We start from the raw sequence: 13,374 nt of genomic DNA, 5'->3' as shown, positions 1-13,374 counted from the left end.
TCGTCAAAGTTATATTTGGATGAGAGTTATATATTTGTCCCTATTAGATGATTTTGCCCTTCCATATGTTGTTCCATTTATTTCTTGATAAATAAACTAATATATAATGGCAATTTGTAATTTTGTTGAAGTTGTATGGCAACTCGGGTCTTAGGTTACGATGGTTGACATACAAGAGAACTCACTGCTTACACTTGAAAAAGAGTTTGGAAAAAGAAGAATATATTTTATGAGAATTCTATTAAACAAGTTGTGAGTAGATGCTAGGTCGAAATATTTAATATATAATAAAATAAAAATTGTAATGGATGAAAAGGTCGGTATTGAAGTTGCTAGTGATAAGGATCTAAGGATAAACCTAGTTATCTATGTGGAGATATTGTGTGGCAGTGTAGTCGATGAAAAAGATAGAAAAAGTGAAGGAGAAGAAAAGATAGAAGGTTAAAGATATTGCATGACAACATAAAAGTAGACCGTTGGACAGTAATGACGGAGGTGTGGACAAATTGAAAAAGAGAGTATCTTTGAGAGGATATGGAGCTCCATATAGTTCAATACATATGAATCTTGAAGCATATTCAGAGAAAAGTATCTTCCGAAAAAGTTTTAAATTTATGGATAAGTCAATCTTGAAACAAAAATACCAGATAACTTCAAATTATAATTTTTTAAGATGCACCTATTGCTAGAAGAAATTAAAATTAAGTTGTATCTCTCTCTAGTGAAGATCAAATTGGACTCACTTGAGATCTTGTAATGGAGCCAAATGGGATGGACTCCATGTCACCCTTGACATCCAATGGAGTGGTGAAAAAAAATATTCTATTCTATTTTGTGGAATCGAGTCAAGCTAAGCAATTGGAAGTGATTGAATTTAGTTATTCTATATAGTAGTAGCTCTCTCATTCAAGAGTTAATACAGTAAAACATCGAGGGACAAAAGCATCTAATAAAAAAAAAATTAATCATAAAATATATTATTAAAAACTTTCTGTTCATGTAAGAGACATAAGCAATGAAGTTTTGCATAAAATTTGTTCGATATAGTTGGTGTTTTAAGTAGCATTTGAAGCTTAACTTATTATTTATTTTTTAAATTTTAAATTTTTATTTATAAAAACAGCCGGTGCCTTTCCATTATTATCATTTTTTTTCTATCTAGCAATATACTTTATATATCAATAAATTAACCTTCCATTTCTAATTTATTTACCCTAAGTTTTAAACTATTTTCCTAATCCCGGGTTATTTTATAATTTATAACCTGGGCTTTTTAATCGTGCCGCACATTAATAAATAGTTAGTCCTAATATCTATTTCCATCACGTGCATCGCACGTGTCAAAATCACTGCTAGAGCCGTAAGGACTCGCAGTCCTCAAGCGGCGGTCCATTTTCTCCTCTCTCTCTCTCTTCTAGGCTTCCGAACGAGGAAGACATGATCTCGCAGTTCTTCGTGCTGTCGCAGCGAGGCGACAACATCGTCTTCCGCGACTGTAAGCTCCTTCCCTCCCCTTCTCTCTCCTTTCCAGTTTATTCGCCGGAGCCCATCACAAAGCGCCCTTCTTCGGTCAATCGAGACCCTAACCTTAGATCGGCGCGAGGGCGATGGGATCCGTGGAGTGCAACGGGGTCTAGAACTTCTTGATCCCTTCTTTCCTATCCTGAATTGGCCTTCGACGGATTTGAATCCGATCCATGTCCAACCAGGATTCTTTTCGCCAAATTCATGACGATAGATCCAAAGTAATAAGGATTGCATCTTTGCGTTTTAAAGGAACGCGTCAATTTTAATTCCTCCTATAAGTTCTAAGCTACTGCATTTCTGAGTGATTGAATATGATCCCGGCTGCCTTTTGGAGCAAAATTATATACTGGTGCCCAAATTGTTGTTCTGTTTCCTTGTAATAGCGGTGTTTTGAATCCTTCTTTGTGGTTGTTGTAAAATTGATCATAAAAAAAAAAAAATACTCCTTTTGGTAGTTAGATTTCAGAGTGATGCACAAGATTCTATCTTTGTCCTTATAAAGTATGCGAGTTTTGATGCCTTCTCTGCTACACTGTCGGATCAATCGTAAATCTGATCTATTTGTTAACCAATACTGTAGACTTATTTCCAAATTCTCTTTTCCTCCCCACATAATGTCTTTATTTTGATGGCTTTCCTGCTTTGCTGCAGAACTGATCATGAACCAACTTCTTTGTGTAGCTAGAGTTATACGATGAATATGTGGACAACTCAATTTTGCTTGTTGTTGAATCTGAATTGTAAATACCAGAAAAACATGGGTTCTGTAGTACATTTTGTTCTGCGATTGTATTTGTATATAAATTCTTCGTCAAGGAAAAAATCAGAGAAGGAATTTGAGAAGGTTTGAAGTGCATGGGCCTTTTTTACCAGACAAGGACATGCCATCAGTGTTTGAAAAAAAAGTACTTGAGGCTCGTTTCACATTTGACTTCTGGACAGGGCTCTTCCAAAACAAATTGAGGCTCTAGAACAAGGCTATGTACATACATAAGCAGCATTTACTTTGATATTACATCTCCATATAATTATGCATATACTGTTATCGAGATATCTTTAGATTAGGTACTCCATACAAACTTCTTAAATCATCAATGGTTGGTATGCTCTGAAGTAGCCATCTTCATATGCAAGAATTTGTACATTTCTCTGTTATTATCTTTGATCTCTTCTCCTAAATGGTTTGCTATATATCTCTAGAGAAAATAGGTTGCTTCCAGTTTAAGACCACATGCAGTACTATTTATAATAAAATAATGTGTTTATTAGCCATGGAAGTCTGATAAAAACTTGTCAGTCAGTAATGGCTCTTCAGGATGATAGGTCCCAGCTAGGGTTGCAATCCTTTTGATTGAATCCATATGAAATTAGATTTTTCTTTATTACAATGATGCAGATCGTGGTGAAGTGCAAAAAGGGAGTGCAGAGATATTTTTTCGTAAAGTGAAGTTCTGGAAAGGGGATGAAGCAGAGGAGGCACCACCTGTCTTTGTAGGTATTTGCATATGAAAAGTTAATATATAGCTGTATATCTTTTGTTTCTAAATATTATTGTAAATCTTTAAAAAAAGTTTGCAAGCATAGCCTACCAAATCTGCAACTGACGATTTAGTAAACTGTCCTCATGAAGTTTAATATCAGTTTAGCAGTTTACTTATTATTATGCTGTTGTATCTTGTCCTTGCAACCTATTAGAATGTACCACTTTTTATAGCGAGATCACCCAAGATATAGCTCAATCTGGTTCTAAACCAGGTGGCTAAAAATGTCATGCTATTATTTTTCATGGCTAATCTTGTTCAGATAACAATAATAGAGATGCATTATATCTCTAATCCACCATTCAACTTTCAGTGGGGTCACTGAAAACCTTTCCTTTTTCCCTAACAGAAGTGAACACTGAGTTTTGTAGTAATTATTATGGTCATGCGATCATAAACAATGCTACCGCATATGAAGAGGGTTGCTAATTTGAAGTTGAAAATAATGATTTGGTGGGGTACCTCCGTGAATGTTTAGAACAGTGGCTGGAAGGCAACTGTATGACAGCTCTAGATGTGAATATTCTCATTCATGAGTAACAAATTTTTCTGATAATTGCATGTTTATTTTAATGAGAAGAAAGGAGCATGGTAGATACATTTATCAAGCAGCAAATGATTGTGAAAACATCCTCTTTTTTAAACAATTTGATGTGTGATGTAAGTGTTGAGAACTTGAAATTTGAAATGTTTCTTCTTATTTATCCAGAGGATAAGAATACATCCTTTTGAAAGATGCATATCTCAATGGTAAAATGCTGATATGTAGCATAATCCTTCCTGATAAAGTGAAACTTGAATAACATTTTGTATACTATTCTGTTGAGACGTAAGTGTTGTGATAGATGGATGATTCTCTTAGTGCGGCCATTATAGTGGAGTCTATTATGTATTACTCAAGTTTTATTATTTTTGCGAGTATCATTATGATAGATTTATTTGAGTTAGATCAAACACCATTTCCCATTATTGAGCTTCTTCACTGTGCTGGTAATGTTCTCTTGAAGGTAGTGTCCTTGCAAAGAAATAGTTGTCATCAGAAGTCAGGCTTGAACACCAAATTTCTTCATACTAGTGAATACATCTTATCACATAGAATATCAAACTTTAAGCTTTTACTTAGTCAATTATGGATATGAAAATATCCTACTGGACAGAATGGCTGACTCAAAAGAAGCTGTTTCAATGAAAATTATCACTATGTTCCAATAAGTTTTTTAATTTCCAAACACAAGTTGGTCTCATCAAGTGAAAAGTATAAAAGAGAGTTGTCATTTTTGGTAAATCATATATTTACACCCGTGGAAAATTTCAAAATAGTTGATGCAGTGTTGATTCTATGCAATCATGGGCGTTAGATAATTGCAAGGTTGGGCTTTAAATTGGACATAGGAGAGAGGCTCACCTATTCTTCAAGGTAAAGAAACTCAATTAATATATTAATTTTCAGGAATTATGGTGAATTAAATTGCGTTTTTCTATGGATTAAAGGTGGAAATTCTATTGCTGAGGTAAAATATTAAGGGTTCCATTATTTTAGTGTCAAGGTTTTCCTAATTGGTTTAGTTAGAAAGTAAACCTTTGGTGCATCATAAGGAGATATAACCCTTCTTTTGTGTGCATGCAAAAGCTGAGTGACCTGAATACAGAACATCTTTCTTCTCTTCCTTATAACCTAGGGACTGAGTGATAGCATACATGATGGGGCTTCAAGAAATTGAGAAAAAATCAAGAATATACTAAGCTGTGCTGCATCTGGGGTTTTGGACTGTGACACATCACCTCCACAGTAGAGTTCACACTTTTTCAGCTGCCAAATTTTTTGCAAGTTTCCAACTTCTGCGATGCTATTTTTATGGAGCAGAATTGTTCAAGCAGACTTCACACTATTGAAATAACTAAGAATTTATTTTTATCTTTTTGGTGTTATGCCTTTGAATAAAGGGACCAAAGTGACCAGGTATTTCTGCTCATACCAGTTTCATCCAGAGCAAAAGAGTAGAAATGTAGAAATAACTGTTAAGCAACCAGTCTCATCTAGTGCAAACACAACCCCCCCCCCCCACCACCAAAAAAAAAAAAAAAAAAAGAGCCCGCTCATAAAAAGTTGCCAAACGAGAAGAAAAAAGCTTTTAACTGTTAATGTGGAGAGATAGGAAAATAGGTTGTGCCACTCAGTTCAAGCCAGCAATGACTTCAACTTTTGGATGAATGACAACAATAAGTGGAACCAAAACAGCTGTAATGCACCATATAGATGGTGTATGGTGTAATACGCTATGTTTCTACATCTATCCATCTAGCGCAATGACAAGGCCCACAATAGCCGTTCGACTTATTCTCCAGAAGCGAGCTAGCACACGAGGTTACCTATTGGCAAATGAATTGTTTTGGCAGTACTTTTCCCATTGTAGCTTGGAAATATGCATCTTCCATTTGTGCTGGTGTTGCTTATAGAAATGTTTTAGCTTTTTGACAGACAAATTTTTCTGCTCTTTTTGTATGTGTGGGTTTTCACTTGCACTTATCTCTGTGTGTATTGTTTTGGGGGATGGCACTCTGTTACTTATCTTGTTTTCATCTAAAAGTGTTTGGATTATAATGACGATGAAGATCTAGTATGTCATTCTCATAGTCTTATGCTGCTTCACACTTTTAGGAGCTATTTGCTTTCATGTTGGTCATTTGTGTTTTGGTTATCTTCTTTCATCTTTGAATTAGTTTTCATATACAGAGAAAAGAAGATAATATCTCCACTGAGAGTTTGGTTGAAAAACATCAAAGTAGCAATTCAGTCCATGGAGTTAAAATTTGAGAGTGCTAACATGGTTATGGAATTTGAGTCCATAAGAAATGTTTCATATTTTGTTGTTAATTATATCAATAAGGTGTTGATGCTTTTACGCTCAATAGTGCAATTTAGTATGTCTAGCTGTCAATTATTCATTTTAATATTTTTTTGCATTATGTGATTTTTAAATTATCTTATGCTATGTTATACTTGTTCGGTTGTGCTTATGTCCTTCCATCAATGGTATCTTGACATGTTTCACTTTTACTTTCTTATATCATCTAGTAGTACATCTCTTCATCATTTCATTGCTAAGTCTTACGATTCGTTTCTTTTGTTTGTTTCAACAGAACGTGGATGGTGTTAATTACATTCACGTGAAGGTTGCTGGATTGTTATTTGTGGCAACTACAAGGGTTAATGTGTCACCATCACTTGTTTTGGAGCTTTTACAAAGGATTGCACGTGTCATCAAAGACTACCTTGGAGTTCTTAATGAAGATTCATTGCGGAAAAATTTTGTACTTGTGTATGAATTGCTTGATGAAGTCATCGTATGTATTTTGTGCTATTATATTTGGCATTAGAACTATTGCTTTGTCATTGCATTATTTTTCCTAATTTGGATTCTACTAGGTATATTAAATTGTTATGTTCTTGCCAATCTGTGATACGTGATTTTATGATGGTTAAAAGTAAATAACTAATCTAATGATGTGATTTACCCCTGGTGGCATTTAATTTGTATTGAATCATATATTCAGGACTTTGGATATCCACAAACAACATCTACGGAGGTTTTGAAGTCTTATGTATTTAATGAGCCAATAATGGTTGATGCTGCACGAATACCACCTCTTGGCCCTGCAGCCATGTTTATGGTATCATTTATTTATCTTGTCATTTTGCACTAATACTGGGCAATCTATCTCTTTCATGAGAAGCTGTGTGCGCTAATGACATCTTAACTTTTGTGGCTATTTGATTTGATATTATGATTAACATTTGATATTTGGGTATTTGCAGCAAGGCACCAAACGGATGCCAGGTACAGCTGTCACCAAATCTGTTGTAGCCAATGAACCTGGTGGTAGGAAGAGGGATGAAATATTTGTTGATGTTATCGAGAAAATAAGTGTGACATTTAGCTCTAGTGTGAGTAAATATTTATTATATTTTGTGCAATTTAATTAATTTTTTTGGGGAACCCAGTTAGTTTAAATTTCTTTGGATACTAGTCTTTGTTGACTAAGTTATATACATGTAATGCAGATGTAAGCATTAGGTTACGAATATAGACATGTTCATGTGGCACGTTACAAGTAATTTTTGCATTATTTAAGCCAATGTTTAATTATAACAAGCTGTTTTTCTTCTGTGAGTTTTAATGCCATTTTTCAAATTTGCTAGGATAGTTTAAGTATGTATTTTGCAATTTTAACTTTATATGGTTATTCTTTTAATACAAAATTGGTCAAGATTTCATGGATTTATCAGCTTGCTCCTTTATTCCTGCATAGACATACTATTCATTTTCCCTCTGTTTTAGTTTTTGATGTTGTTGAATGCTTATACCAGTTTCATTCTTTCTGGTTGCTTCTTTCTACTCTTATTAAAAGATTTATTTCTATTATGTGAAATGTTATATTACATCAGTTTGCATTTTTTTCCTTTCCTTGTTGGCAGCTCTCTCTGTGTCTTTACAGTTAGCAACCCATTTCCTGATGTTCTGCTTCTCTAAACAGGGCTACATACTCACTTCTGAGATTGACGGGACCATTCAAATGAAAAGCTACCTTAGTGGAAATCCAGAAATCCGCCTAGCTCTTAATGAGGATTTGAGCATTGGTAGAAGCGGGGCTTCTGTCTATGGTATAGTTTGTAAATTACATGCTTATAAGATTTTTCTGAGCAAACGTCTATTGTCACATCTTTCTAATATATTTAGTTTTTTTCTTTTTTTTTTTAAGATTCTAATGATTAAAGTCATCATGTCTTTTATTTCTTTGTTGTGATGACTTTTGATGGTATGATCATTTATTCTGCCTCCATCTTTTAACCAACTCAACAAACATCCATTGTTTGAATTAGCCTGTTATGTTACCTTTCATTTTGTGACTAGAATAGTTGCTTCTACCTAGTAAAAACCATGAATGTGATAATTGTCTATGTTGATCATTATGTTGGTGACTCAAAACTCACAATAGTTTCTGATCAATCCAACAATTAAGATACAGTCTTCCTGATGTAGGATCCTGATGTGGTGCCTAAGTAGTAGGTTTTCCTTTGTTTTTTATACAAAACTTTTTTCTCCTTAATGACTTGTGATGATATAACATAGAAATATGCGAACTTATATATTGACAATCCACCAGTCAACGGGATTTCGCTAACTCATATATGGTTCAATTACTGTTGTAACACGTTGTTCTTTTTGTGATTTGGTTACACAACATAATATAGAATAATACGCATGTAGTTGTTTTACAACTGAAAGATGTTGCTTTCTCCTTAATGACAGATATCTAGTTACCAAACAAGAAAAAAAAAAAGACAGTTATCCCAGAACTGTGCAAACTTACATATTGCCAATTTAAAATTAAGAGGCTTAGCTGGCCCATTTATTGTTACCACAACTCATACATCTTTTTTATGAATTTGATTATGCAAGACTATAGAAGTTCTGGTGGAGGAGCCGTGATACTTGATGATTGTAATTTCCATGAATCTGTGCATCTTGACAGTTTTGATATGGACAGAACATTGACATTGGTAAGTAGATTTCTATTACATATAACAGTGGCAAACAGTATCAATTTTGTTAATCCACTCCTATTTATGATTGATGCGACAGGCACAACACTGTTCAAAGCATTCTCTTTTATCTTGCAGCCGACTTTGGCACTTAACGTTTCTTTCTTGGTCATAGATACCACCAGATGGAGAATTTGCTGTAATGAACTATCGTATGACTCAGGAATTCAAGCCTCCTTTTCGTGTTAATGCATTGATTGAAGAAGCAGGACCATCAAAGGTACGGACGTGCTACTCTGAGGTTTTTACTATTATGGCATGCTTCTGGACATATACAGTTAACATAATAAATTTTCACTTTAACAAGTCAACATCTGGGTGTATTTTATTTTATGATTCGATAGGCTGAAGTCATTCTTAAAGTTCGTGCTGACTTCTCCCCAAGTGTCACTGCTAATACGATTGCAGTTCAGATGCCAGTGCCAACTTATACGACAAGGTGATTCTTCTTTTTCTTGCTACTTCATCTCTTGTATTAGGCAGTTATCAGTGCCACTTCTAAAATTCTCAGATTTTGATACTTTGATTGTCGATCACACATCATAGTGTCTCATTTTCCTTGTTGCTGTCTGTTCTGGCATCTGGAAACCAGACATCCTCAGCACTCTTTCTAATAGATACTTGTATTCAACTCTTTAGTGAAGATGGCTATATTTTTTGTGCCTTGGGTTTTTTTTTTTCTGATTGCTTCTGAATTGCATCCTCAGCTTTCCTTAATAGCTGGGAACTTTCTTGAAAATGGTTTTGGTGGACTTCTGATCTGTATGATGTCATCAACCACGTTTTTGATTCAAAGTAACGCATATGTGGGTTTGCGACATGTTTGTGTCCCTGCGAGCATTTTTCGGTTTACAGCATGGAGAAACACATAACATGTAGACCTTAAACTCTATATATTGTATATTTAGGATATCTGATATGTGCGAACCACTGACATATTGAACATGAGTTTTTTTGCAAGCTTTGATTTTTGAGTTTGTTTAGCTGCAACAAGACTTGTGGAAAAGGAAAAATAATGCATTTTCCTTGTAAAAGGAAAATTCAAGTTCCAATGTCAATTACTGGAAAAAGAAAGCAAAACTTAAAAAGAGACACCAATTGTACTTTTGCTATAAGGCCTTTGATTTAATTTTTCCAAGTTCTTGGTGTTTATTTTTCTGCTGGGCCAAGCAAATGGAATATTGGGTCCGTCAAGAAAAAAAGCGGATTTCTGAGCTGCATTCCTTGCAACCAGAGAGCCCCTTAGAAGTCTTCTGCACCTAACCACATGGGAGTTCGATGCCCTGATATCATGAATCTTCTATATTTGGTGCTAAACTAACATTCAAGATTTTGCATTTTATTTTCTTATCATGACATTGAAAACTTTGTAAGATGTGAGTGCAAGCATTCTGCCTGGAGTTTGGATTATATCTATAATGTTTATCTCTTGATTAATTCTTTTTTATGACAATCTTATTTAGGGTTAGTTTTGAGTTGGAACCTGGGGCAGTTGGACAGACGACTGATTTTAAGGAAGGCATGAAAAGACTTGAATGGTGTCTAAAGAAGGCAGGACCTATATCTAATTATTGTACTTGCTATTTAAATTTTTCATGTCAGTCGCTTTTGATCATTTAGCATCTAAATTTGCGATCAATCTTCTGCCTTTTTTTATATGCAGTCTAGAAAACATGCATTGTCTGTCCAAATTATAACTTCGTCACCTGCATGTTGGTTTAAAAATTATCCATAATATTTCAGATTGTTGGCGGGTCTGAACATACATTACGTGCAAAGCTCACATTTTCTCAGGAGTCACATGGTATGAAAATTGATTCAATTGCCTCTATTTTCTGTAATATTGTGTTTGAGTTGGTCTTAGATCCTGCCATTGCAAACAACTCTGAAATATAGGAAATCTCACAAGAGAAGCTGGGCCGGTAAACATGAATTTCACAATACCGATGTACAATGCATCGAGGCTTCAGGTGAGGCAGTTAGTTGATTTTTATCTCTTCATTTGTTAATCAGTTCATGATTTCATGTACTTAGCCACCAAGCTAAACCAGCATTTATGCTTGTTTTTGTTCAGCATGGTCTTTGTATTTCCTGTAAAACCCTTGACCTCAGAGTGTTGAAATTTAAATGGTAGTTCAGTTGTTGTTGGATGTCTGGAAACAACTTTCGGTAATTCTATCAATCATAGGCAAACACCTCAAGTGTTCTGATTGAAAAGCTTTTGTAGGTAGAGGAGCTACTCCAACCACTTATTCACAAAACTTCGAAACAGACTGATTTCTTTCTTTCTTTATTTTTTTGAAAGATAACCTTCAAATCCCACCTTCATCAGGTTTGAGGGATCGGGGTTTCATGGGGGAGGGCCACCCCTGTAATGTATCCATGGCTTATGGGCCTTTTCTTCCTACGAAAAAAAAGGAGGGTGATCTGTTGGAAGAGAAAGGAGGTTGGGGTTGTGGGGTTGTTGGGGGTTGGTGTAGGTGAAATTGATTGGATCTTCTACTGGCTCATTAATTTATGCAGGCTGTGGAATTTCATTTGGGCTTCACGACCATGTTGTGATCGTCCTTTTCTAGCATCCAGCTAAGCATCATGAGTCTACTCAGCAACTCTTTATTTCTTTGCACCTAAATATATTTGACTGATGCCATACAAACTTGTCATAATGAGTCACTTTTCAAATTGTTAGCTTTTTGAAAAGAACAATCATCAGTGCTGAAATACTTTTAAATTATTAGTGATGGCATTTTTATTTTTATGTTTTCCCCAATGCAGGTAAGATATCTACAGATAGCAAAGAAATCCAAGACCTACCAACCATATCGGTGGGTGAGATACGTCACACAAGCAAATTCATATGTTGCTCGCTTATGATAAATTGATGGTTTTTTTCTTTTTTTCTCTTTATTTATCAGTTGCACTTGGTTGAATGTATCAGTAGAACATGATATGACCAATCCTTTTTGTTACATGTATTACCACTTTCAATGGTCAGACAATAACAGGAAGCCCATTCTGGACCTTAAAACCAAAAAAAAAAAAAAAAAGAAAGAAAGAAAAAAGAAAAGGTTGTGAACATTTCTGGATTGACGTATAATGTGTGCATTTCCCTGGCTGTGCCATCTCCTATCCTTTGTTGGTAAATCTCTCTTCTATTTATTCTCAAAATTCCGAGAGAGGAAGCCTTTGTTATTTAGACCAGAGTCTCTGCTTACGGCTGTAGCTCGTGAAAATTGTATTTGCTAAGCTGAAGCTCACCTATGGGAGTGCAAGTGAGTCACATGGTGAACTGCTTAGGCAAGACTAGTTATATAAAAGGAGTAATTTAACTCGACTTCTGTGAAAAATGAACAGATTGTGGACCTGGCTCAACCTGAAGCTCGAGGTTACAACTATCTGCTCTACATATAGCCGAAAGTCTTGTGTCACTGAAATCTCCATCTGAAGCTGGTCTCAGAGGCTTTTGTTATCATACTGGGGTACGAATCAGTAACAAACTTTGCGGGAAGTCTTTGTTTCTTGTGGCTTTTAAGAGAGACCACCACAGTTATCATCTCTTGGATCCACGGCTGATGCATCTTGGAGAGATTTTTGTCACTCGTACTTCATTTCACGTAGAAGAGCATGTACTACCATTAACATTGGAGGCTGTAAACTACTGGTATACACCCTGCATGGCTGATGGGAGCTCGTAACCATCTATTGGCTCCCGCCTACTGCGGGTATGTGCCTAACTATAAATAACGTGAAAGCCTAGCTTTCTTAGAATTTCCTTTTCCGTTCAGCCTCAAAGTGGATCCTTTGATCATATTCTAAAAGTAACCTCCGGTCGCTGCTCCTCTCAAAAGCCTTTTAGTCTTCCTTGTGGTGGCCTTGCGAAGTAATCATCGTTATGGATGATTTTGTTTTACAGGCAGAGCACATCCCTCCTACAGCAATCACAGCCCTCCATACTACACTTTAACAGCAAGCCCAGGAACTATTAAGAACTTTAGAGCATCAAGTTGTCCGTATACATTTCTTACATTGGAATCTAGACCCAACTAGTCTGGTCTCTTCTGTTGTTTCTCTCGGCTTTGTTCACTGTTGGAATGTTTCCAAGTCAGTCACTGAGAGGGTGTAGAGATTTTTTGCTAAGAAAACAAATGCTCTGTCCATCGAGCGACAAACACGGTGTTGATAGTGGCGGCTTCTTCATGACACGCTGCACGATGGACAAGTAAGCGGCGTACATCTCCTAAAGGCGGTGCTTTCTCTTGATGTACGATAGGGGACTCTTGGCCATCGATACTGTCTTTCATGTATAAAAACCAAAACTATTAATTAAGAACTTTTGGAGGCCTTGAAATTAATTTTTGTTACCAGCCTCCTTGGCCTTGTGCATATCAGAAAATTAGGAGTCTATTTTTTTATAAATAAATATAAAAATTGATCAATTAATTTATATTTTTATATTTTTTTAAATAGATAAATTATCTTTACTATAGATAGCATTTACCTATTTAATAAGAGAAAAGTCCTACCCACTTAGAAGGTGGGTAAATAATTTTTTCATTAATCGAAAAAATAACTATCTTATTTCATTCCTAATATACCCTTAATCTTATAATAATATAATAATAATATATAATACTATCTTATATAATATAATATAATATTATATTATTATCAGACAATAATATTTTATTATTCTAATATAAT

General features: G+C 35.2%; 1 protein-coding gene across 4 annotated transcripts; it reads left to right on the top strand.

The window, feature by feature from the left end:
• Positions 1–1,340: 1,340 nt before the first annotated feature.
• On the top strand, positions 1,341–11,751 carry LOC105041395 (AP-4 complex subunit mu). Of its 4 annotated transcripts, XM_073254156.1 has the most exons (14): positions 1,341–1,495; positions 2,924–3,018; positions 6,210–6,413; positions 6,624–6,740; positions 6,886–7,014; positions 7,605–7,731; positions 8,531–8,631; positions 8,789–8,893; positions 9,018–9,112; positions 10,137–10,224; positions 10,417–10,477; positions 10,570–10,643; positions 11,197–11,255; positions 11,449–11,751. In XM_073254156.1, the coding sequence occupies exons 1-13, from the start codon at positions 1,438–1,440 to the stop codon at positions 11,233–11,235; spliced, it is 1,293 nt and encodes a 430-aa protein (XP_073110257.1). In that variant the 5' UTR covers positions 1,341–1,437; the 3' UTR covers positions 11,236–11,255; positions 11,449–11,751. The 4 variants fall into 4 exon arrangements, 3 of the variants coding, with proteins under 3 accessions (XP_073110257.1, XP_010916665.1, XP_073110258.1); XR_012139823.1 differs by lacking the exon at positions 10,137–10,224 and having other exon boundaries at positions 11,449–11,465; XM_010918363.4 differs by lacking the exon at positions 11,197–11,255.
• Positions 11,752–13,374: the final 1,623 nt, after the last annotated feature.

The sequence above is a fragment of the Elaeis guineensis genome, chromosome 3 (assembly GCF_000442705.2).
Source record: "Elaeis guineensis isolate ETL-2024a chromosome 3, EG11, whole genome shotgun sequence".
In the NCBI taxonomy this organism is placed as follows: Eukaryota; Viridiplantae; Streptophyta; class Magnoliopsida; order Arecales; family Arecaceae; genus Elaeis; species Elaeis guineensis.
This window is presented reverse-complemented; position numbering and strand designations above follow the sequence as displayed.